General features: G+C 42.7%; 1 protein-coding gene across 2 annotated transcripts in view; it reads right to left on the minus strand.

Annotated features, from left to right (window-relative positions):
* Positions 1–791: 791 nt before the first annotated feature.
* Positions 792–26,782, minus strand: part of adamts10 (ADAM metallopeptidase with thrombospondin type 1 motif, 10) — a 45,455-nt gene continuing 19,464 nt past the window's right edge. For both annotated transcript variants that reach the window (XM_061824912.1, XM_061824913.1), the window contains 19 exons: positions 26,292–26,437; positions 24,978–25,021; positions 24,706–24,811; positions 23,768–23,914; positions 23,392–23,533; positions 21,383–21,490; positions 21,066–21,211; positions 19,845–19,908; positions 19,674–19,776; positions 16,218–16,351; positions 11,509–11,632; positions 9,390–9,470; positions 7,655–7,818; positions 7,443–7,569; positions 6,613–6,742; positions 6,342–6,546; positions 4,697–4,873; positions 4,223–4,388; positions 792–2,447 (listed from right to left, as the gene is read on the minus strand). In XM_061824912.1, the coding sequence (XP_061680896.1) occupies positions 2,338–2,447; positions 4,223–4,388; positions 4,697–4,873; positions 6,342–6,546; positions 6,613–6,742; positions 7,443–7,569; positions 7,655–7,818; positions 9,390–9,470; positions 11,509–11,632; positions 16,218–16,351; positions 19,674–19,776; positions 19,845–19,908; positions 21,066–21,211; positions 21,383–21,490; positions 23,392–23,533; positions 23,768–23,914; positions 24,706–24,811; positions 24,978–25,021; positions 26,292–26,437 (2,424 nt within the window). In that variant the 3' untranslated portion in view covers positions 792–2,337. The remainder of the gene's footprint in view (positions 2,448–4,222; positions 4,389–4,696; positions 4,874–6,341; positions 6,547–6,612; positions 6,743–7,442; positions 7,570–7,654; positions 7,819–9,389; positions 9,471–11,508; positions 11,633–16,217; positions 16,352–19,673; positions 19,777–19,844; positions 19,909–21,065; positions 21,212–21,382; positions 21,491–23,391; positions 23,534–23,767; positions 23,915–24,705; positions 24,812–24,977; positions 25,022–26,291; positions 26,438–26,782) is intronic.

The following is a 26,782-nucleotide window of genomic DNA, read 5'->3' on the forward strand; positions in this document are numbered from 1 at the left end:
GACTCGCAAGGATTTCGAAAAAGTTGTTATCTGTTACATTTAACAGTTTTGTATGTGGTGTGCTTTGATAATCCCAACATAGAACACCACACACATATTTTGTTCCACGACAGATCTAGAATCAAGTCCCGCAAGACAGAAATCTCCATTTCCCCATTTACAAATCTATATGTGGGCGACACGGTAGCTCAGCTGGTAAAGCGTTGGCCTCACAGTTCTGGGGATCCGGGTTCTATCCCGGCCCCACGTGTGTGAAGTTTGCATGTTCTCCCCGTGCCTGTGTGGGTTTCCTCCCACATCCCAAAAACATGCAACATTAACTGGACACTCTAAATTGCCCCTCGGTGTGATTGTGAGTGCGGCTGTTTGTCGCCATGTGCCCTGCGATTGGCTGGCAACCAGTTCAGGGTGTACCCTGCCTCCTGCCCATTGACAGCTGGGATGGGCTCCGCCACGCCCACTAAACCTTGTGAGGAGAAGCAGCAAAGAAAATGGATGGATGGAAATCTATATGTAGTTGTCAAGCAGATGCGGCGCCGCAGTAGCCCAAACGGTCGCCGAACCCAAATCTGCTTGGGGAATATAGCTCTAGTTTTGGATTTCATTAAATCATGTTTATGGGCATATCTTTCATTGATTTTTACATGCATATCAATCTAGGGATCACACAAAAAGGGAAGATGAATTTTTCGTTCAGTCTTAGTGTGTGAAGGTCATATTCAGCCGAGTCAGATCCGTAAAAGTGAAGACACATTACATTCATAAATACTTATATTTAATAATGTAGCAAATCGTAGCACAAATAACTCATTTTCAATCAATAATGCACCATGTTTAATCAGTTTGATATTTCCTTTTTAAAACAACGTACAGGGCAGTAGGGCAGAAGCTGCTTTTCCGAGATGTTTTTTTTTTTTTCTTTTTAAACTTCAAACAGGCCCTTTCGTACACACTTTCTGGTTCAATGGGGAATGATTTGTGACTATACGATTAAAATGGAGAAAATGATAACTCGGACACAAATATTAGCAACGGATCAATAGCACCCTTCCAAAAGAAAGCACCGCGATAAAGAAAAGGGAGTTGAACGCACCAGCGCTGCATTCAACGTGTGACGGCCACAGCAGTGTGACGCTGGGACATATTGTCGCAAATCTCTTAGCAGCATTTCTACAAATATTATACAGAATGCAAGAAAGAAAAGAAAAACACGGCAATAAACCAAATACTAATAAGAGCACTTTGGAAACTGTTACGAGAAGCTCCAAATGAGTGACCAAGTTGCAACATCACACTATGGACAGAGGTACTAAGACACATGGGAAGAATTTGCATAATTAACACACAACGAAGAGGTCGGCCCAATGATTTTTTTTGTGTGTCTCAATTTGAAGTACAGTTCCATCATGTATGGAAGAATTCTTCTGTCCGAGGAGACGGCGTATATAATTAGACGATGAGTCACAATGGCGCTGAATTTCCACTTATATTTAGAGATACTTAAACTGTCGAGCAAGTGGTTTAACGTACGAAAAACAGAATTGGGCTTCCTGGGGGGGTTGATTTCATTCAAAGCTGCCAAAGTCTGCAGTTGCGACACAAAATTGCATCCTATCAAATGTTAGCCGCTAATGCTACAAATGTGGCTTTCTGTCCCGTTGTGGCATGAAGTTGTTTTAGAGAGCCGGTAGAACTTAGGAAGACAAAAGATGGCGAGCGCAAAACGAACGCTGCGGAAAACTCTACACGCTGCATTTCCCATGAACACAGTTGCACTGTATACTGTACAAGTCCTGTGACTGATGACACTTTGTGCAAATCAAATTCTGCTCATTTGACTCGAACGCTTAGATGTACATAGACTATTGGCAAAAATAAACAAAACCACCGTGGTCAAGTAACAACTACCAGGTAACTTAAGACAAAAACTTCCATAATATACGATATTCCTTTTCATGAAGGTTCCTCTTGTTTACAAAGTGTTTTTTATTTTTGTTTTTTTAAATATGGCCTCTTTACATGGAGGCCGTAGCAAACATAAAGTGACCCTCTGAACACCGCAGCATGTCCCGTAGCACCAAAAATATTACAACAGAGGACAGGTTTCAGCAGCCTCCCCTCCAGCGGAATGTGAAACTCAGCTCAGTTCTGCTTGAAGAGGGAGCCGCTCTCACATGGACACTGGCGACTGAGAGCTCCCTCAAAACTGTGATGGCACCGCCGGGTGTTTGGCAGCATCCCGACCTCACCCTCCTCCTCCTTCGGGCTGCTGCCACGAGGCTCATTTAGGGAGTGTGTGTGTGAGTATGTGACTATTGTGAGGTTCACTGGTCCACGTCAGTGTCCCTGGCATGTTTTGCAGCACATCTGTCGGAAATACGGCCGGCTGCAGAACTTGAACCTGAGCACTAGGGGGCAGTAGGCCACAGTGTTCACATCTTTGCACTCTGGGGGGGACACATGAAATTGTTTTAGAGCATTTTTTAAAATCATATATTAAGCACGAAATTCAATATAGATAGATACAGTGAAGAAAAGAAGTATCTGAACACCCAGCTATATTGCAAGTTCTTCCACTTGGAAATCATGGAGGGGTCTGAAATTTTCATCATAGGTGCATGTCCACTGTGAGAGAGATAATCAAAAACTAAATATTCAGAAATCACAATGTATGATTTTTTAACAATTTAGTTGCGTGATACAGCCGCATATAAGTATTTGAACACTTGAGAAAACCAATGTTAATATTTGGTACAGTAGCCTCCACACAGATCTTCTCTAGATCAGACAGGTTTCTGGGCTTGTCGTTGAGAAACACTGAGTTTCAGCTCCCTCTAAAGATTTTCTATTGGGTTTAGGTCTGGAGACTGGCTAGGCCACGCCAGAACCTTGATATGCTTCTTACGGAGCCACTCCTTGGTTTTCCTGGCTGTGTGCTACGGGTCATTGTCATGATGAAAGACACAACCACGACCCATCTTCAATGATCTGACTGAGGGAAAGAGGTTGTCACCCAAAATCTCACAATACATGGCCGCAGTCATTCTCTCCTTAATATAATGCAGTGGTCCTGTGCCATGTGCAAAAAAAAACCACCCCGAAAGCATGATGCTACCACCCCAATGCTTCACAGTAGGGATGGTGTTCTTGGGATGAAACTCATCATTGGTCTTCCTCCAAACAAGGCTAGTGGAATTATGACCAAAAACCTCCATTTGGGTCTCATCTGACCGCAAAACTTTCTCCCATGACTCCTCTGTATCATCCAAATGGTCATTGGCAAACTCAAGACGGGCCTTGCCTTGTGCTGGTTTAAGCAGGGGAATCTTTTGTGCTATGCATGATTTCAAACCATGACGTCTTAGTGTATTACCAACAGTTAGCTTGAAAACAGTGGTCGCAGCTCTTTTCACGTCATTGACCAAGTCCTGTTGTGTAGTCCTGGGCTGATTCCTCACCTTTCTAAGGATCATTGAGACCCCACGAGGTGATATCTTGCATGGGGCTCCACTCCGATTGAGATTGACCATCATGTTTAGCTTCTTCAATTCTCTAATGATTGCTCTAACAGTGGACTTTTCCTTCACCAAGCTGCTTGGCAATTTCTCGGTAGCCCTTTCCAGCCGTGTGGAGTTGTACAATTTTGTCTCTGGTGTCTTCGGACAACTCCTTGGTCTTGGCCATGTTACAAGTTTGAGTCTTACTGATTGTATGGGGTGGGCAGGTGTCTTTATGCAGGTAACGATCTCACACAGGTGCATCTGTTTGAGGATAATGGAGGGGGACTTTTAAAGGCGGACTAACAGGTCTTTGAGGGTCAGAATTCTAGCTGATAGACAGGTGCTCAAATACTTATTTGCAGCTCTATCACACAAATAAATCGTTTGAAAAAAACATAAATTGTGATTTCTGGATTTTTCTTTTTAGACTATCTCTCTCACAGTGGACATACACCTACGTTGAAAATTTCAGACCCCTCCATGATTTCTAAGTGGGAGAACTTGCAATATAGTAGGGTGATCAAATACTTATTTTTGTCAATGTAGCTAGATAGATAGGCACAATTCAAGGGACCAAAAATGTTCAGATCCATGTTACAGATCTGAACGTTTGAGTGGCTTGATACACAGAAAAAAAAAATGGTAACAATATAATTTAGCCAATTAAATCTATCATCCATTAATGCGTTCCGCAGGCTTGGTCACACATTTTGACAACCAACCTTCAGGATTGTCCGTACTGATGGGCAGAATGAGGTCACATTTGCTCTTGCACTGCTGCATGGAGGCCGGTCGCAGGTGTTCCAGACACTCGTTGGATGGCATGCCAGTGTGGGTCAGACACTGCACGGATCGCATCTCCTGACCCAGTCCACACTTGGCAGAACACTGCGAGACAAAAACATAAACGCATGGCAACCGATGATCACACTAACACTGCTCAGTGAAATACCGGATAGGATGAAAGTTGCAAATGTGGAGAAAGGGGTCGCATGGGACAAAATAATACAAACTTCAGACAGACACACAAGTGTTAATATCGTCACAAAAAAAAAAACCCAACAAACTCTTAAGTAAGGGGGTGGAGATTTTTTCGTGTGTGTGTATGAGTTTGGGTAAGGACAAGTTTTTTTGGTAAGTGTGTGAGGTTTTCTTAGCCGGTGTGAAAGGTTTTGGCAGGGCAGTGACAGGCTTACCTCTCCCCAAGGCCCCATCACCCACTGAGGCGGGGGGCATCGCTTGAGGTTACAGCGCACTCTAGAGGTGGGTCTGCCGTGCTTGGGACACTTGGTGTCTGGCAGCGTGTCTCCGCTCTCGCCGCTCTTGCACAAAACCACTCGGTGTCTGTAGCCAGGACCACAGCTGGGTGTACACTGCAGGCGGAGCACACGAGGATAAAGCGAAGAGGTGGGGGGGAATGAGCACGGGGTTCACTGCGGTCACAATCAGCACAAAGCTTTGTCCACACAAAAGAGGGCAGCAGCTGTATAAAAAAAAAATACGGTCTAAGGCCTGCTCAGTTTCAGTAAATCAGCTGGATATAGTTAGTTCTCTTGCGGGCGCCCGAGTTTTTTTTGCAAAAGACGTCAGAGAAAAGTTACACCATGTCAAACGTCATTTAAGAAATTGTGCAACGATGAATCTTTGTTCAATAATAGGAGTTGGTAGTCCGCTTATGTGCCATGGTGTTGTAGTTATAATCAATAGTTACATGATTATTACACGTGTATTGGGACACCGCGTCATTTTCTTCTAGCAAAAGATGCAGTTGGTTCCCCCTTTGCTTCCATTCCTTTCAGAAGACTGCGTAAACGGTGTTGAAGTATGTTTGAACTTTCACACAGAGTGGCAATCGGAAAAGGCTCTTCCACAAACTGTCACCGCTGCGACTTTTATAAGCCAAGAATTGTCCTGAATGTCTGAAATAAACAGCTCAGAGGAAACTAAGGGGTGTGGTTCAAGCCCTCTATTATTGAAAATGGGAGCTTCCAATCTTCCTCTCTCATGTTTGCACGTTTCCATGCTTGCATATGTTTTCTACAGGTCCAGTCGTGGGGGTTCCCATCACATTCCAAAAAACACGCATCTTAGGTTAAATGAAGAATCTAAATTGCGCATGGGAGTGAATATGCTTGGGAAGGGTTGTGTGACGATCAGTCCAGGTTGTAGCTCACTTGAACCTAAAGTCACTTAGGATACGTACGCGCTCAATCACGACCCAATGAGCACAAGCACTATTGAAAACAATGGATAATAATGATGAATGTTTTATAGAATGCCGGAAGAAGGTGTCGAAAAGCATTCGTCTGTATATTGTTCAGTCCCTAAAACCATAACTAATGCAGTATCTATTGCACAGGTGTCAAACTCAGTTCTGGTCCACCACATGATTTTATATGGGCCGCAAAGCTAAATCTCGTGTCAATTTCTATGATTCTTGTAAAAATCTGAACCAAAATTTTAAATTGCCATGTATCATAAATGACAAAGTCGAGATATTACAATCATGTTTGTGTTACCAAACGTGAATAGTTGAAAGACACATTACCCTTGATTTCTGATTCCACAACTAGTTCATGAATTGATGATGTAAATATGATGAGATGATTAAATATTTTTGTTCCACAGTTATGACGGCCCTGTGAGGGAAACCGGAACAACAATGTGGCCCGCGAAAAAAGAGAGTTTGACACCCCTGATCTACTGTAAACTGTGTTGTTTTTTTTTTTCATGTATTTTATTTTCTATAACATTTTGTGCTCCCAACGCAAACTCAGAAATTGAGCCAAACTCAGTGAATTAGTGAATTTACCATTTGTAGGAGCAAATCCTTCTGCTTACCTCGGACCAGTTGAGGGCCATCCATTCGGGAGGGCAGCTGTGGTTGTTGCAGGGTTCAGTGAACGAAGGACGTGAACGAGGACAAGCAGTGTCATCCAGGACTTTCTCTTCTGATGCCGACATCCTCCTTTTACATAACACCTCGCGTGTCCTCAGGCCGCCGTTGCAGCTGTGACTGCACTCCGACCACCCTCCGGCCCACCAACTAGATGAGACAATAACGTTTATACTGGATCTAGAACTGTGCTGCAAGAGTACCTGAAAAACTCACCTTGGGGAACATGGCTCAGTGTTGCAGAATCTGCGCCTCTCTTTGGGTTTGTACCTCTTGTCACAGAAGTGGTTGTAAACGACAGAGTGATCTGAGAGCTTCCGACACACCACCTGTTGGATCTGCTCACCTAAAGGCCGAGGTGAGAAGATGTAGGAATGTACAAACGTTCACCAAAAGTAGCATTCATCCATTTTCAGTAATGCTCATCCTCAATAGGGTCGCAGGCGTGCTGGAGCCTATGGCAGCAGAACTTTGCTGAGAGCTGGGGTGCACCCTGAATGAGTCCTAAGCCAACAACAGGGCACATATAAACAAACAACAATTTACACTGACATTCACGCTTATGGGCAATTTCATGAAATAATTTCCTCTCTACAGTGAATCTGTATAATAAATGAGTTGTTACACATTTATTACTGTTTAATAAATGCCTTTTTTCAGACAATATTTTTAATTATATAAGGCGCACCAAAGACATAATAGCACAATCATCAGCAAATGATGCACATATTTTCCATGATGCATGTGCAAATATTTCCAGGCCATTTAACTGCTTAATACTGCATCTTCTAATATCAGCAGAGAACAATATCAATTAACACGTAAGCTATGAGTAAAAGTCAATCAAAAATTATTCCCAAGGCATCACTTCCTCATGTAAATGCAGTTCATTATGGCTTTTGCCCTAAGTTAGCTGGGATAGGCTCCACCACTCCCGCGACCCTTGTGAGGATAAGTGGCTTGGAAAACGGGCATAGACATTTTCCATCAAAACTCTTTAGCCTTAAGCTTGGTAGATATCAGCTTGTTGTAAGGTGCGTGTCTACCTCCAGCACAGAGAGCAGAGCAGTGTGACCAGGATGTGTGGTACCAGGTAAAACCAATCATTGGTTCACGGTTGACGGGGGGATTAAAACGATAGTGGATTCCAGGGTTCTCCTCCAGGACCATCACCTGCGCACAGATTTCACAACACCCACTTTTGTCTTTTTATGTGCGTACGGTACATTACAAATATCCGGTTGACAGTTGTTCTTACCATGACAACGAGGGTCGTATTTGTTGGTCCCAGAGCCTCAAGTGATTCTGGCCCATCGGTGGGCCGCCTGTAGTGGAAAGTTGTTCCGGCTATGTCAAACCTGTGTGGTGTGTCAGTAGCCAGCTTCCCATTCAGGAAGGAATGATCGCTTTTACTCTTCAGCACTGCGATACGGAAGAGAGGGAAGTACAAGCAACAAATCAACAGATAATTGAGCATCCTGAGGCTGATACATGACAAAAGTACAGAGACACATTAAGACACACCTTGTGATTGATGAATCAATGCTTGGCACAATACCACTCAATATTGTGTATTTTATCGAAATAATTTTGGGGGAACTGTCCCTTAACTACTGTAATTTTATCTGCCATCATGACAGCACTTTAATCCACAAAGAAAGTTCTGTAATGACATGTTTAGAAGACTTTGATGTGCAAGAGGATGACCAGAACTTCTTCTTTTACTTTCCTTTTGGCTTGTCGCGTTAGGGGTCGCCACAGCTTGTCATCTTTTTCCATCTAAGCTTATCTCATGCACCTTCCTCTCAAACACCCACAGTCCTCATGTCCTCCCTCGTTTGCCCGGCAGCTCCATCCTCAGCACCCTTCTACCAATGTACTCACTCTCTCATCTCTGGACATGTCCAAACCATCGGAGTCTGCTCTCTCTAACCTTGTCTCCAAAACATCCAACATTGGCTGTCTCTCTAATGAGCTCATTTCAAATCCTATCCAATCTGCTCACTCCGAGCGAGAACCTCAACATCTTCATTTCTGCCACCTACAGTTCTTCTTCCTGTTGTTTCTTCAGTGCAACCATCTCTAATCCGTACATCATATGCCGGCCTCGCCACTGTTTTATAAACTTTGCCCTTCATCTAGCAGTGATTTTTCTGTCACATAATACACCTTCCGCCAACTGTTCCACCCCGTTTGGACCCGTTTCTTCACTTCCTTAACACACTCACCATTACTCTGGATTGTTAACCTCAGGTATTTGAAGTCATCCACCCTCGCCATCTCTTCTCCCTGGAGCCTCACTCTTCTCCCTCCACCCCACTCATTCACGCACATATAGTCTGTTTTACTTTGGCTAATCTTCATTTCTCTCCTTTCCAGTGTGTTCCTCCATTTTTCTAATTCTTCCTCCGCCTGCTCCCTGCTTTCACTGCAGATCACAATATCATCTGCAAACATCATGGTCCAAGGGTATTCCAGTTTAACCTCATCTGTCAGCCTAGCCATTACCACAGCGAACAGGAAGGGGCTCAGAGCTGATCGCTGATGCAGCCCCACCTCCACCTTAAATTCTTCTGACACACCTATGGCACATCTCACCACTGTTCTGCTGCCATCATACATGTCCTGTACTATTTTAACATACTTCTCTGCCACACCAGACGTTCGCATGCAGCACTACAGTTCCTCTCTTGGTTCTCTGTCATGGGCTTTCTCTTGGTCTACAAAGACATAATGTAGCTCCTTATGACCTTCTCTGTACCTTTCCGCAAGCATCCTCAAGGCAAATAATGCATGTGTGGTACTCTTTCTAGACATGAAACCATACTGTTGCTAGCAGATACGAACTTCTGAGAGAGGTTACCCAGAACCCTGACCTAATATTCCTTCTACAATCAACGAGAACAGACATCTTGTAGAAAGTTTTACCCGAAGAGTAGACACTATTCTAGCAGCAAAGGAGAGACCAATTCTAAAGTTATGTAGCATCTCACCAAGGTAATTTAGAGAAACGTTGAGCTCTTGTATGTGGATGAACACTGAGCCTTTTGGGATACGGATGACCTCTTCATAACCTGAGAAAGAAACACACAAGTCAAATGACAAACAGATCCCGATATTGGTCCACAACAGCTACAATACCAGTTAGTATTGTGAGTAGCATCTCAATTATACACCTGAAAAGTGTGCAAAACTGCATTCTTGCCTGATGTTGAGAGTCCACTAAAAAGAATTCGTAACTATCATGCATCCACACACGCTCACATAGTGTACATCCTGTCAAAGTTGTTAAAAAAAAAAAGCAAGGAGGAGCACAATTGTCTGGACAACAAGAGATGTGACGCATGAGTAGTTTTTACCTCTGCGGGATACCGATGGACTGAGCAGAAGCTACAGATTCCGGCTACATTCCCGGGCAAGCTGCCTCAGCCGCCCTGCTCAGTTCTTTGCACACTAAATAATAATAAACTGCCTCTTCACTCGATTCCCTCAATCTGTTTTCCTCTCCCTTTTCTTTCTTTTTCTTTTCTTTCTTTTTTTCTTTACTGGCATCACCTTCACTTTGCTTTTTTCGGCTCTACTCTGCAAGCAAGCTGGCGACTGCAGCTCTGCAAATAACTTTAGTCTTACTTGAGGATGAAGGAATGAAAATGGAGGCATACAATAATTCCTTCCAGTACTTCAACCACAAGAGGCTTGGCAGGAAACCTCGTTATGGAGCTCCGAGAGGTGAGAAAGGCAAATGTTCTAAGTGTCTAGATGAAGGCGTGGAAGAGGCCTTTGGCTGACGGACACAATGAGAGCAGAAGTTGATGGAATCAGTTGGTCTATGTGGTGGACTTGGAGCGAAGAAGCTATCAATCTTGAGCAACTCGCCACCACCTACCACAGCCGTGGACTTGACGGATGCAAAGAGACTTAGAGATAGTTTTTCAAGGCTTATGGCACATTACACAATACCATGCTTCAGAAAGATGGAGAAATCTCTGGAGTCAAGGAGTCCTTTTTTGCAATTGCATCATAGTTTGGATCATTCCGCGTTGTGGACATTGTTGTCTCTCACACAGACTAGAGATAGACAAACCAAACATGCTATTAACATGATTAGGGGATTTTGCTGGTCATTTATCCGAAGAGAAATTGCTGCAGATGTTACTCAGAGATATTGTCAGCTATCTGTGGAATATCTTACTGAGGTATGTTTATAGTGGGAAGGAGAAAGAACAAAGTTATATTTAAAAAAAAAAAGCACTTTGCAGTTTGAGCACTCTGGAGCCAGACGTTGACCCCAAAAAACATTGCAATATGTTTGAGTACAAAGTATTAAGGTGTGGTCCGAATCGGTATTTTTACTTGGAACAGAGAAGCGTACCTATTTTGGGTGCACCTCAAGGGTCCGTAATAAGCCCCTGTTCTTTTATATACATGCAGGATTATTGATACAGGTTTCCAGTCACACATGGGGTGGCTTTATTCTTTACGAAGGTTGATTTGCACAGTGATGACTGAGAATTACGACAGACTGAAAGACGGGCAACGAGAATTACAACTGTCTGGAGTAAAACGGGAATACTATGAAGGTTTGCGTTCTTTACGAGGTTAATAAATACCTGAATTGGCCTGAAAGTGCACTCCACTGCTGTATTAAACTTTTTCAAATAGGGTGGAGACATACAAAAACTGAACCCTTGACCTGGACTCTATACTTCTTCTTTCCTAAGGCAAGACAGGTTAGGAATATGAGGGTTCCCAATCTCGGCTAAGGCCTATCAGCGAGGAGCTTGCCTGTTTTTCCTGCTTGTGTGAGTTTCCAACAGGTGTGAGTGTGAATGTTTGTTAGGCCGTCTGTACCCTGCGATTAACTGGAAACAAGTCCGGTTTGTACTCAGTCTCCCACCTAAAGTCCGCTAGGATAGGCTCAAGCTCACCGAAACAGGACAAGTGGTGGATGGATGATAATGACTGAACTGATACATTTAGAGCTATTTTTGTCCTTTAATTAACTTTTTATAATTGAAGTTGTTGCCTTGTATTTTATTGTTCATAACTCTTCATCTCTATTTGGTGGTTGTCATGACAAAGCATCGAGATGAGAATAGAAAAGCGTTTCACCTCCTTCTGCCAAAGAGTCATTGAAGACTCCCTCCACAGACTCGCAGCTGCTGCCGTCACCCCCGCAGATCCGACAGCGGTCCTCACGAACGTCTGAGCCGAGAATGCGATCGCAGCCGACGTGCTAAGAGAAGAAAAGGGGAAAAATGAGCCGTGAGGTCGCTCGAGGTCATGGGTGAAGGGGCACGATCGGTGAATGGAAAGGTGTCAGAGGCCAGACCAAAGGATTACCTCTAAAGTCTTCCAGACCCTTTTTACCCGAAACACAAAAAGATCAGATGACATGTCCAGATGTGTTTTCTCATCCTGGACAGACATTATGCTGAAGTCAAGCGTGTTGACACCAATATGCTTCATGATGAGCAAAATAGGCAGTCTTCCTCAATATCTTTGATAGTAACATTATTTCGTCTTTTGTCTTCATTAGCCAAAGTGACATTTGATGATGAACTATTGATCCATAGTCCTAACGTTAATCTGAATTTGATTTCACTGTGATTTGACATTAGGTTTATATTTAAAGCCTCGGAATTACCATCAAGCTACATTCAGTATCCATTATCTGCTAGTTTGAGAATGAGAGAAGCCGATACTCAAAAGTTTTGCAGTGTGTCCCAACTGGCAAACATGTAGAAAGTGCTTGCTGGATATCATTTACAACATTACATAACTCTCATTTATCCATCCATCCATCCATCCATCCATCCATCCATCCATCCATCCATTTTCTTAGCCGCTTATCCTCATGAGGGTCACGGGGAGTGCTGGAGCCTATCCTGGCTGTCAGTGGGCAGGTATACCCTGAACCGGTTCCCAGACAATCGCAGGGCACACCGAGACAAACAGCCACACTCACAATCACACCTATGGGCAATTTAGAGTGTCCAATTAATGTTACATGTTTTTGGGATGTGGGAGGAAACCGGAGTGCCCACCCGGAGAAAACCCACGCAGGCACGGAGAAAACATGCAAACTCCACATAGGTGGGGCTGGGATTGAATCCGGGTCCTCAGATCTGTGAGGGTAACGCTTTACCAGCTGAGCCACCGTGCCGCCATCTTATTTATCATTTAAATTTAGATTAAATGATCTCACTTATCATTTAATCTAAAATTTTCTGGTGAATGCCAACCCTGTGTATAAAACATATTGAAGTTCCATACAAAATGATGATTTGCACAAAGGAGACCATGCCAATTCATAGAGGCATCAGGTCACCTAAATATTACAAAAGTATGTAAAAATGATGTGATACAGCCACTGCGAATTGTAACCCCAATTTTAAACAGTTAAACATAATCTCTCTTGATTGTGTCAATCAAAAATAATCATGATTTGGGCCTTCATTCTGAGTTACATTTTCTGGGTATGAGGTTGTTTCCTTTATAATGTATTTATTTATTGTGATAAATGGGTTTTGTTTTGGGCATGTACCAAACTAATTATGGTGACCGTTCACGTTCATTTATTTCATCAATTGCACTGTCCAATTTTCTGTAATTTAAAAGAATTATTATTTTTGATTTCAATGAATGATTAGGGGTGGCACGGTGGATCAGCTGGTAAAGCGTTTGCCTCACTGTTCTGAGGACCCGGGTTCAATCCCAGCCACGCATTTCTGGAGTTTGCAGGTTCTCCCCATGCCTGCGTGGGTTCTCTCTGGGCACTCCGTTTTCATTAATTGGACACTCTAAATTGCCCATAGATGTGACTGTGAGTGCGACTATGTGCCCTGCGATTGGCTGGCAACCAGTTCAAGATGTACCCCGCCTCCTGCCGGTTGACTGCTGGGATAGGCTCCAGCACTCCCCGTGACCCTTGTGTGGATAAGCAACAAAGAAAATTGATTGCTGGATGAATGATTAGGTTGAGGTGGCACGGTGACCAACCAGTGACCACATCGGCCTCACAGTACAGACGACCTGGGTTCAAATCCGGCCTCCGTGTGTGTAGTTTGCATGTTCTTCCACGCATACGTGGGGTTTCTCTGCGTACTCTGGTTTCCTCCCATATTCCCAAAACATGCATGGTAGATTAATTGAAGATTCTAAACTGTCCATGAGTAAAATGTGCGAGGGAATGGTTGTTCATTTATATGTGCACTTCGATTAACTGGCAACCAGTTCAGAGTCCACCCCAGCTCTGCCCGATGTCGGTCACCTGTGACCCGAAGCGGTTCGGAAAATGAATGAAGTTGAGAAACTGGGATGTCAAACTCCCGTTGTTGCAAGATTAGTGGATATATGCTCTGGCGTGTTGTTGTTATCGTTGTAAAAGAATTGTTGAACTCTTACATGATAAAAATGTTGTTATGCAAACATGTAAAAGCTTGTAAAATAAATCACCTTTTTTAAAGCCGTTTCTGATATAGTGTGCAGTATTATTTACTGTGTATTTTACGCTGAATTAACTAAGCAGCAAATCAGCTTTATGTCTGGTTTTTTTTTTTTTTTGGACCTGGAAACTGGCACGACATGCCTTTTGTCTGCACCGGCATGTTGTGTTTAACGGGACCATCTGTTCCTGGGTTATTTCCCTCCCTGCACCCGCCCCTTCTTCTATTTATGCCTTGTCAGATTCCAACTTTGGAACTACAGTCAGCATGTCATTACAAAAGAGGCCACTCTTTCTCTATGTTGTCCCCAGAAAACCAACAATATAAGGTACAATAGCGAGAAAAGCCTCTTTTCTAGTCCCGTGCAGGACAGGAATGATTATACACACGCGAGGAGAGAAAAAGAGAAAACAACGGGAATATAGAGAAGGAGAAAGAGGGCGATAATAAGAGCACACAGTGAGTGAAAGCCAGTGTGCTGTCCGGACTGACTCACTGCTGAACTGCAAGGTCACAGAGTACAGGGGAAAACAGAGGAGAGGGGAGGAGGTGGTTGGAGAGAACAAGAAGGATGCACATAAACAAAATCCTCTTGTTGGATGAGTGCAGGGATTGCAGCCTTCCTTAGTCAAAAAAAGACTCTCCAAGAATGAGTGGAGAAGAAAGAATCTACTCTGCGTTTAGCTCTTCTGACCTGTATCGGCAGGTGTCATTGTACAACGCGGCAGGCACTGGAAAGCTGCCCACTGCGATCATAAAATGGCAGACTTTCTGTTATATTCGTTATTTCAATGCACCCCGGATTGCTGGACCCCTCGCTAACTCTTGCAGCTTCTCCAGGGCTCAGTCAAAGTTACGGGCCCAGAACCAGAAACGTAACCGAAGCTATTATTGTAACTGCAAAGGTACAATTTTGTGGATTCACCACCGACTGGGTGAGTCAAACGTTATGCAATACAAACGTACACATAGAGTCTACATTTCACAATTTACAGTCCTGTTCCTAATTTGTTCCCAATTTGTACATTAAGTCAGCGCACGTGGTGTTTTATCACTAACTTACATGCACACAGTAGACAAATCATAAAATACAGCATATAGTTGCATGAAAACTACTTTCAGCCATACACATTCAAAGAGTTAATTATGGCGGTAACTGAGCGCACTGTCTCGTACCATGCAACAACATCATTATAAGTCATTATTATTCATATGAAATACAGACAATAAGCTTTTTCCACGACATATGCTAAAAAAAAAAAAGATCACAAAAATTTTAAAAACTAATCCACAAATAATGAATCCATGGGTTCCCAGCCACAAATATACAACTGTGCATGGAATTTTATTGTTAAGACCCGTATCTTGTCTACTGTGTAGTAGGTCATCAAAATGACTGCAGTGAAAAAAGATCAACAATAGGACAAAGTTATACATTTGAATACCGATGTACATGCTAAAGACAGAAAGAAGCGAGCTATAAATAGAGCCGTATATGAAAGTCTTTGGACATTTTATATCATTAAAATTCCTTAATGGTTGGCAAAAATAGTTCCACTGATGTCTGGTCCTCAGTTATATAAACATGAGCTGTTTTTCTTTAATTTCATTATACATGTTGACATAATGAGACCGAGAATAAAGGAAACCCGAGTTTCGCGCCAAGGTTATATTTTTAAATGCGGCTCATCAGTGCTGGTGGTTTTCCAACAGTAAGAGTGGATTGTCTAAATCACGGGTGTCCAAACAGGGAAAAATGAAAGATGCAAGGGTCACCGTGATGTTATTAAACACGCTAAAAGCAATCCATCAAGCAATTATGTATTAGAGATATTTTAAGAAACTGCTCCATCAGAATCTCTGTAAAAGGTGATCAGCAAATCGGTTTGGATGCACTGAGCAGAGCACCACATGACTCAGAAGACAAACATTTTGCAATCTTTAGCAATGTTTATCTCCATAATACATCATGATTAATCATTAATGTGATATCTTCACAAATGCAGAACTTGACAGAAAGTGGAGGAATACATTTTTGCTTCTAAAAGCAGGATTACCTTTACCACGGAAGCATTATTAAGAGAAAGTCTGATAGTATTTTAGCTTTAAAAAGTTTATTTGCAGATTTTAAAAAAAAAGCTCTTAAAATAAAGCCAACATATTATTAGTAGTAGTACTAGTAGATATTGTAGTTTTCAGGTGCGGTGAACCATTGAATGTTGTGTCGCAACAACCGCACCCATTAGCGCTGTGGGTCGTGTCAAATGAACGAGAGTCTGCAAATGGCCCCACGGGCCGCAGTTTGGATGCCCGTCCTCTACATGCATTTTTTTTTCCGTACTAGTAGCTGACAATCTTCCTACTGTAGCTCACCTTACACTCGCCATTTACGCAGACATCCAGAGAGTCGTCTCTGCAGGGCGTGCCATCTACCACCGCCGCTGCACGTTCCGTGTAGAAGTTGTAACCCTCTGCCAGGCAGTTCAGAGAACATGTCTTCACCCCACCTACACGAACACGTCACATATCTTTGAGCTCATTCACAAGTACTTCAAAAAACAAAAGACACAAACATTTGCGATTCATTCAAAACTATCTATGAGTCGCAGCAAAGTTAAAACTGCTCCTATTCCATTTCATGGTGATGATATAGGTTGGATATGTCACTAGTTGCTAGGCAGGATTTGTGGAGTATAAAACATTTGTGGGCAGTAGGAAACTAAAATTATTGTGTAGGCAAACTGCATTCGCGTTCCCAATTAAACGACAAACTAGGGTCTTACGGTGCAATATTCCTGTGAAAACAGCAAGCAATAATAGGAAGGCAGCCAGTAAACACATTGAGGCAATTACAGTAGATCCTCACAGGTCAAGCACAATTCCTCGACGCTGGCGGAGCATCTTTAGAACCGTTTTTCCCCTCAACATAATGAAAATGTAATTATTTTTGTTCCAAGCCTTTCTTAACTGTGCAGCCAATATTGAAGCAACGGCTATAAACTAGGGCAGCATTGTAGAATGAGTCTGTCTGCTTCACAGCTCTGATTTTCTGAGGTTGTGGGTTCAAATCGCAGCTCTGCTCTTCCTGTATGTGGCTGGTATGTTCTTCCCATGTCTGGGTGGGTTTTCTTCACGTACGTTCTCCCATATTCAACAAAACAAGTACATTAGCTCATTGAGGACTATAATTTTCAATATTGATGGACAGTTTCCGGCCTCAAGTCTCGATGGGTGTGAAAATGTGCTTGTGTGTCATGCGATTAAGTGGCCACTTCATCTTGCCCAAAGTCAACTGAGATAAGCTGCGTATAACTTGTAGGTTCAGCGCCATCAAAAATGGATGTGCGAAAACTAGCCAAGACAGAACACACGTTCATTGGGTCTGCTTGGTTCCATTTCCTGTTCCATGACCGTTGACTTTGGGAGTGTCGCTCTGATTTTACAAACTCCCAACAACCCATTATTGGCATGCACAATTCCATTTATCGAACATAAAGGTAATAAAATCCCTGTTGTGTTCACTGTTTGTACCAGTGAGTAAAAACAGTGGACAATATACAGTACTTAGTCTTCTATTAAATGACGAAAACCTCATTTGTGTTAATAACCTCACTCTTCACTCTCAATTTACTGTAATATCCGACCTATAAGGCGTGACTTTTTTCCACACGCTTTCAACCCTGCAGGGTTTATGCGGTGATGCGGCTAATTTATGTATTTTTTTTTTTTTTTTTACGGCCGCAAGGGGGCACTCGAGCGCAAAAACGTAAGAGTGCAACCGGTGGAATATATGTGCTGAGGAAGTGACTTTTACCGGTCCGGCCCTGTTAGCGGTCTGCTAGCATGTTAATGCCGTGTCTCAGTGATTTTTACCGGGTTTTTTTAACAATAACGTTAGCGTGGTGCTAGCATTAGCGTTAAAATCTTTGCGTACCGTCTTTCTTTGTAAATATCTCATATTTCGATGTGGGTTTCAGTGTGGGCACTTGCGGCTTTTACACGCGTGCGGCTTATGTACAGTATGTACCAAATGGTATTTCCTGTACAAATGGACTGGGTGAGGCTTCTCACAGGTGCGCTCTGTACGCCTGGGAATTACGGTAACCTAAACCAGCAATTAAGTCTTAAAATTGTTTGACAATCTATCAATGCTTTCCATTTGTCGGCACAAATAAAATGATTCCTTTTTGTGTTCAAAATTAATATCCTTCTGTTTTAAGAGTTAAAGGTGATCTAGAACTGAAGGAGAATCCCGACCATGACTGACGTAAAACAACTGTGCTGCTTGCAGAAATCTCGCTGACTGACTCTTCAGCCATCTTAGAGGCGAACATGAAGTAGCGCTGTACTAGCGTCTTACTGCCGTGTCTCAGTGATTTTTACTGGTATGTTTTTTTAAACCGGCCCTGTTAACACGGCGCTAGCGTTAGCGCTGCGGTCCTAGTGTTACCACGGCGGCGCTAGCGTTAAACTCTCTGTGTACCGTCTGTCTTTGTAAATATCTCGTGTTTGAATGTGGGTTTCAATGCGGGCACTTGCGGCTTTTACACAGCTGCGGCGAATGTATGTACCAAATGTAACGGGTGAGGCTTATAACCAGGTGCGCTCTGTAGGCCGTGAATTACGTTAACTATCCTGCATTTCCATGAAATGAACAAAGCACCATTGCACACGCCCTTAAAAAAAAGCGCTTTCCAGTCAAATGGCGTAGAAGCATTGATGCAGTTCAGCAGCAAGTCCCAAGAGTGGTTGTTGACATCTGTCTATACTGGGTTTGTTAGTGCTGGCAGTGATGAAGGAGGTACAGTATGTACTGGCAGGTCTCAAAAAGAATATAATGGACAGACTGTGGAAAACTGCAATTCCCATAGTGCCTAGCTTTGGCAGGGTAATCCCTGCTCGCAGCTGCGCGTGCATTAAAACCTGCAGGCTGTCCCGTGGTTGTATGGGGGTTAAGTGTGAAGGATAATTGTTCTTAAAAAGAGCCCAGTCTGCGACGGGCTCATTTAACGTGCTGTCCTTGGCTGTCTGGGCTGAGAGGTGGCGGCTGTTTTCTGTGCATGAGAGCGAGTGATTGCATAATTGTGAACTAAACACAGCGCGACAAAGAGAGGGGTTCGGGAAGAGGAGCGAAGGAGGAAAAAGGAGCCAGAGAAATGTGAACCCGAGAAGTGAGCCGGGCCTGCCAATGACGGCGCGGTGTGATCTGACCTGAACACACTGGACCTGTTTGGACAGCTGCAACAGATTTGCATTGTCGGATCAGCTGTCTGAAGTTGCAATTGGCTTGCCGCTTATCTCCGTTGAGTCATTATGCTCGCGGAGGCCAAGATTAAAGGCGGTTTTGTAGTTGAAACCATTAAGATGTCACATTCAGTGTAAAAGAGCAAGGCATTGTGGGACGCAAGGGTCCTCCACGTGCTGCAGCATCTGCGCACATTCTACTCCATGTATTTGTTTAAAAAAAAAAAGTAGATGTCCATGCACACATACGCACATGCACGGACCTCCGGAGTATCATTTGTGCTTTTTCAACTCGATTAGGTGGAGAAGAATTTCTGGACCCTTGAGAGTGACACCAAAACGGTAAAGCATTTGGAGGTCATTCAAAAGTTGGACCAAAGAAACTGCAGATAGGGAGTAACAGCAGTCATGTACAAAAGGTGTTCCAACCTTTTTGATACAGATTTTGCTCACTTGGGTCACATAAATGTGAATGAAATTGATTGAAACACTTCATATGGTGGGTTTTGTAACACATTCCATGAACTACATGACTGGCGAATGTTTATTTATTCCGTGCACACGTAAAAACACACCCTTGCTCACCTCCTCTGTACGGCTTCCACACGTAGAATTTTCCTCGGAACGGAACGTTATCGAAGTTGGAACACTGCATCTCCCGAAAGTCCCGCGAGCCTCCGGGGCAGTCCTGTTTCACGCGTAAACAAAGCTCACGTTCGCGTTGACCTAAAGAGCGATAATGACGATGGGACTCACGTCGATATTGCAGGACCTGTAGCGTTTTCTCTCCCCGAGGCAGTACTTTCCACCAATGGTTGGCCTTCAAATCAAACACAGACAATCTGGCCGGTCAGACACATCTGAGTGCAATTCAACACTTTAAACTTCATCACAAGGGTGGCTTCTCATCTCTGTTTTCATAAGAATATTTTCAAACTCACAGTCCAATTAGGCAAGCATCTCTGGGACCAGACAATTTCACTTTTAAAAGTTTGGCAGTCATACAAATTTGATAGTGGTGGTGAGATGGTTGGGGGGGGGGGGGGGGGCATAAAAAAAAACCTGGTGAATTTAGTCATCTTTATAAACAAAATACATTGTAAGGTATGTCTTCAGGAAAACCTGTGGCAAGGTGAAGATTAAGTTGACCTTAATAGTTCCAAAAAACATTTGCTGAGGAGTCAATACAAACAAGTGGAACACAAAACAAGTTTATGTTTGAATTCTGTTTATAAATTGTAGTTTTATTGTTGTACCGCTTCGTAAAGGGGCTCAAAATACAGCACTTGAAATAAAATGTATTTTTACATTTAATAGCATGAAAGTAAATCTTTTTCTTCCAGGAAAGCTTTCACTCTTGTTTGCTCTTTCGTTTTTGACAAACTGTCCATTTCCGACAAAAGAGCTGTTGACATTCAAGCCAATCTAATCAATAGATGGAAATGTTAAGAAGCTTGTGCTGTCTTTCTTTTATAAAATTACTTTACTTATGCTACAAGTTGATTGAGAAGTTTGATGCATTCTTGTGAGATACTTTATGGATTGGAAATGTTTACAAAAATGAAAAAATAAGGAAAATACTTACACAAGTAAGCCAAAGTAATTGAATTTCATACTGTACAATCTGAGGTTATCAGCATTTTTTATTTGATTATTGCATTTATTACTCCTCAGGACCGCTTAATAGATTGTAATTATTGGACTTATACGCTTACTCCATATAAATTTTAGACAAACACTTTGACTTGTGCTTGGCTAAAATGTCAGTAATTACACGATTACCTGAGTAGATGATTTCAGTACTCCTTTATTATCTAGTTCTAGTAAACCCCCACACACAGCTGCCATCTTCATATTCATGTACCTGAACGGGTTACCAAAATCTATTCACGTGACCTACCACAAGCTGTAATAATCAATTCAAGTGGATCTACAACGTTTACTTGAAGACAAGTTGAGAACAAAGCCAACGTGTACCTCGGGCTATCGCAGTATCGCATAGAGGAGGTGACACCACCTCCGCAGGTCCTGCTGCACTCTTCCCAAGGCGACCACAGTCCCCAGCCCCCATCGACACCCTCCGGACGTGTCCCATACGCCACGCAGATTCTCTTGTAACACCACTGGAACACACAACATGCACGTTGTGCAGAAAGCGTATATTGACGTGCAGGGAACGTACTGGAATGAGGAATATGGGTTGAAAATAAAAAGAAAGGTAAAAGGAGCCAACTGACGAAGGTTCTGGAAGCAACACAATATCAACTTCTCAGTGATGATTGTATATTCTTTACCCCTTTGTCAATGGTGTTGGTCTGACAGATGGTTCCCTCTGCAGCAGGAATACTACTGGTGATGCATCGGTTGCTCTTGCTCATGCACCAAAGCTCACTGCAGACCTCCTGTGTGTGTTTGTGTGAAAAAGGGGAAAAAAAAAAAAAAAAAAAAGTCAATCAAGGGAGGGTTGCGACACCCACATCCCCAAGACAGGAATAGTACAGCTATAACTGCTTGGATAAAATTGGATTAGCATTAACGTTTTGTAGATACTATCAGCTTCATCATTTTTTTGGGGGTGGCATTTTGAGAAAATAATATAAAGCACAACAAATTCAAAAAAAGAACTGGAGTCCAGTTGGCTCGGATTAACCTTTGTGGATTACCATGACCTGAATGATTGAGATTCTACACGGCCATAAAAAATTTTTTTGCAAGCAGATTAGCACATGTTATTTGATTGATACTAACAGTTATTGACAGTAAAAAAAAAGGACTCAGGCTATTATGCCATTCGGCTAATGATGTGAAAATTTTAAATTGCAACTAAAATAGTATCAATATTTATCTTCGTTACTGTCAATAAAATAATGGGCAAAAATTGCTTCCTCCGCTTTCTGCTCCTTGTCAAGGTGCAATTAATGAAATGTCTGCTAGTGACTGACAGCGACTGAATCAATACAACACAGGGATGGATCTATCTGAGTGACTTACAGGGGTGAGGGTCGCCCCAAATTTACTTTAAAACCTTTACTAGTTTTAAAATAACTACAAATTATAAACAATTTTAAAATGGTTAAAGCATCTGCCTCACACTTCTGAGGGATGGGGTTCAAATCCCAGCCCCTGTGCGACGTTTGCATGTTTTACAGTGTTTAATAAATTAAACGCTAAGACTTTCAAAGTGGCCCTTGCATTCTTTGTTATTTCTGCATAGGTTCCATAGAGGAAAAAGTTTGGACAACCCTGCTATAGAGCATTTACAATAAAATTCCAAACTCTCAGGCAAGATGCAGTAAAGCCTCGGTTCTCGAACGTCCCCGTTTTCGAACAAATCGGTTTTCGGATGAAAATTTCAAGATTTTTTTGCTTCTGTTTTTCAACGAAAATTGGTACTCAAACACCCCCCCCAAAACCCCCGGAAATAACATATTGCGCGCGGCCAGACCAGCTGACCCACGACGCGCTTTGTTGCGAATTCCCACGACCCCGACAAAACCCGGAAATAACATATTGCACGCGGCGCAAGCAGCTGACCCACCCACGATGCGTTTTGTCATTGTCTTTTCGAACGCCCACTAAAAAAACCCAGAAATAACATTGCGCGCGGCGCAAGCAGTTGACCTACCCCCGACGTGTTTTGTTATTGTCAATTCGAACGCCCCCCGGAAAAAAAAAACCCCGGAAATTACATAACGCGTGCGGCGCAACCAGCGCACTTTTTTTCTTCTGTATAATGCAGACCTTTGTACACAGACGTGTCCCGGTAGTGACTGTTGTTTTTCTTCTTAATGAGGACTACCGTATTAACCCCCAATCATGCCTCAAAAGAAGGCAAGCTGCTTGTTTAAAGTTATTCTGCACTTTAGTTAGTAAAAAAAAGTTTACAAGGCTGGGGGCCGAGTCGCTACAGATACTGTAATACACTCCCAGCCTAGCATACTCTACTACTAAAGTATACATTTTAAGCAAAAATAAATATATTTATTCAATTATATTATTATATAAAGTATTTAAACTATACATTTATTTCTACCATCCAGATTATTATTAGGAAAAGCTAAAAAAATGCTTTAAAAAGCTTAATTTTTAGGCTTGGAATGCATTATTTCTTTTTCCATTCATTGTAATGGGATACATCGATTTGGTTTTTGAACAAATCAGTTCTTGAACAGTTTTCTGGAACGGATTGTGGTCGAGAACCGAGGCATCATTGTACTTGAATTGTTGCATTAACCGGCATTGGTCGGCCACTTATATCGGTGAAATTAACTAAAAATAAAAAAGTGCCGATCGGAATACTCACTGCGTATTTACATTGTCGAGATCTGACGCCATACTGGAAGCGGCACTGTTCATCTGCGTCGTAAGCCTGACCTGGGGCTGTGGTGGGGTATACAAACTCCTGCTTCGGGGGCACATTGTTCAGACAGGATCCCATACCTGAGCTGCAATACACCAAAAACATACAAAGATGTTGTTTCTACAGTAAACTCCAGTGTATTTCTTGCACAATTCTTTAAAAAAAAGTCACATCACTGACTAAGAATTATTGAAGGATGTAAGCATCCTCTTTTTAAGACGAAACCAATGTATAATTTTTTCTGCTCATATAATGTCCGATGGACATGATTTATTTATTTATTTTTGTGGTCTTGCTGAAATCAGAGAGGCTGACTCACTCCAAAAAGCTGGTGATGTAATCCCTGCTGCAGGCCGACCAGATGAACGGGTTCGTCTTCATGGTGATGTGGTCGGCCATCAGCTTGGCCGTCTCCTGGGTACGGGGCCCACACGCATTACCAATACCGTCATGGTTCATTCCAAACCTTAAGTTTTTGAAAACAGCAATGATACATAATGATAGCTCCCTAGTTTATCTGCACAGTTGTGGCTTTTATGCAGTACCACTTATGACATTTACATGTAATGTTTGCAAAGTCTCTTTGCAGATTCAGCTTCCTCTTAGTTGGATCCATCACCGGGAAAAAGATAGTAGAATATTAAATAGTCAAAATATGAGTGAGGAGGAATTTGTGCAAAAGATGTGGTTCAAAATACTGTGTGTGTGTGTCTTGCCAAATATAATCATGCTTCAGTAATTGAAAGCATATTCCAGCTGACTTCAGCCGAGAGGCAAGGTACACCCAAGACTGGTCGCCCGTCAATCAGAGACAATTAATTATAATCACATAATAAATACCGGCGGCACGGTGGAGCAGCTGTAAACCGTTGGCCTCACAGTTCTGAGGACCCGGGTTCAATCCCAGCCCTGCCTGTGTGGAGTTTGCAGGTTCTCCCCGTGCCTGCGTGGGTTTCCTCCCACATCCACAAAACATGCAACATTAATTGGACACTCTAAATTGCCCCTAGGTGTGGCTGTTTGTCTCGATGTGCCCTGTGATTGGCTGGCAACCAGTTCAGGGTGTACCCCACCTCCTGCCCGTTGACAGCTCGGATAGGCTCAAGCACTCCCGCAACCCTTGTGAGGATAAGCGGCTAAGAAAATGAGTGGATAGTAAAAACCTAAGAGGACAATCCCTTCCAGTAAACTATTTGTACAATATTTGCATTTCAGTCCCATTTTGTCTTTTTTTGTGCATGTGTGCGCTTTACTTACGTGTGTCCAATTTCATGGGCAATAGTGAAAGCTGTCCCGAGGCCAATGTCCTCGTTGATGCTGCAGCTCCTCTCCGGTTCACACATTCCTCCAACGGGAGCAAGACCTGCACGACAAAGACACACATTCAAATACAGGCTCCTTGCGGAGTCCCCCTAATAAGTAACGAGGCAACGGATCAGTCCAACAATTGTCCAAATGATGCAATTCAGAAAGTTGAGACACGGAAAGTAGGGCAAGAGTGAATGTTTTAAAACATATCTTCTTGTTACCTAAAGTTTCACAAGGCTTGTTTTTTTGGATGCAGATGTCATACCTGTGGACAGTCAAGACACAATACAGGCAGTTAAATGCTGAATGTGGTGGGGTTTTTTTTTTTAAAACAATAGCAGGACTCCGAGAAGAATGAAACGCAACTTTGAGCCTCAGCTATGTCACGTACATTGCAAAAACCTGATTCAACTTTTTATATCCTGCAACAAGAGCTGTCGTGTATTCTAGTCAAAATAATGGGAAAATATTTGTGCCAGCAGTTGTGTTGTTTTGTGCAGCGCATTCCGGAGGCGACAGCATCAGGCTTTTATCAGTTTAACATGCCATTGTCTCCTCTGTTTTGCTCCAGCAGTAACATTGATTGAAAAAAAAACCACTTCTTTGTTTTATGCGTTAAACGAAAAAAAAGTGTTATTTCCTTGATTGTGGCCTGTTAGGAGACTTTTATCTCAATAAGGCAAAAAATTGCCACCCTGCCCATGAATGGGTTTTAATTGAAGACTCCAAATTGCCCGTAGGTGTGAATGTGAGAGGGGATGGTTGTTTGTTTCTATGTGCACTGGGACTGGCTGGCGACCACTTCAGGGTTTACCTAGCCTCTTGCCCAAAGATAGCTGAGATAGGCGATCCTGGTGAGGATAAGCGGTACACAAAATGGATGGATGGAAGTATAAAAATTCCCTATTTTGCTAGGTAGAAATTAGCACAAATGAGAGCAAAATATAGAGTAGGCCCTGCTTTACACCTGTGAAAAGAATCAATGACATAACTCGGGCAACAACTCCAAGCGCTCCCTTGCAGTATTTAATCCTTCAGTCCTTGCTACATCCCGTTTACCCTCGCTAGGGTTGTGGGTGTGCTGCAGCCTAGCTCAAGTACACCCTGAACTGGTTGCAAGCCAATAACAGACAATAGTTAATAATTAGTTTATAGCGTTAAAGCAATGTTCAAGCTGTCCATCTCAACACAAATGGAGAAACCGTAAGATCTCCGGTATACACGCACACTTTTATGCTTACGCTTAACATCTTTTAATAGCATTTATAATGATGTTTCACTATGCCTATATTTCAGCAAATAAAACGATTTTACAGGCCCATTAAATGAAAGGAATACATCTGTTTTTTTATTCCTTCCATCTGCATATTAAGTTATTACCAGATATGCTGAGGCAAGCAGAGCAGGCCCAGCTGTTGTCACTCGAGAAAGGACAAGACAGAGCCTGACTCTCTCAGGAAGTTCCTCTTTAAAGAAACACTTTATTGGAAACACATAAGCAAGGGCTTAACGTTTCCTAAATTTCAGTTCCTGACCTGGTGATGAGTACAGCGGTGTCATGGTGCGCGATGCCATTGTCAGGGATGGCGTTTCCATAACTGCTCCGGTGCTGGATGGATTTCTGCCATTTGCAGAAGCTGTCTAAAGACTTCCCTGCATGGTGGTTAATCTCTAATGTAGGCTGGTGGAAAGAGACGGGAAAGAGAGGAAATGTGCACAAAAGGAAAAGTACGACAAGAATTGCACTCAATTTTGAACCAGGCGGTTGACCATAATACGTACAACCTGTTTAACAGACAGCAGGTTGAACCAGCTACATTTCAACACAAATTCATAATGAAAGTCATACTGAAACAATAACAACAACATCATTAAGTCTCATTTCCTTCTGATGACAGACTGAACACAGGTTTCAAACATTCAATTTAACTTCATACCCTTGCCCAAGCATGCCTTGCAGTTTTAGCCCCATTTTGACTACACGGCACAATGGATCCTGCTGCTGCATCAGCTACGTAAATAGTGT

This window comes from Syngnathoides biaculeatus, chromosome 7 (assembly GCF_019802595.1).
Source record: "Syngnathoides biaculeatus isolate LvHL_M chromosome 7, ASM1980259v1, whole genome shotgun sequence".
NCBI classification, from domain to species: Eukaryota; Metazoa; Chordata; class Actinopteri; order Syngnathiformes; family Syngnathidae; genus Syngnathoides; species Syngnathoides biaculeatus.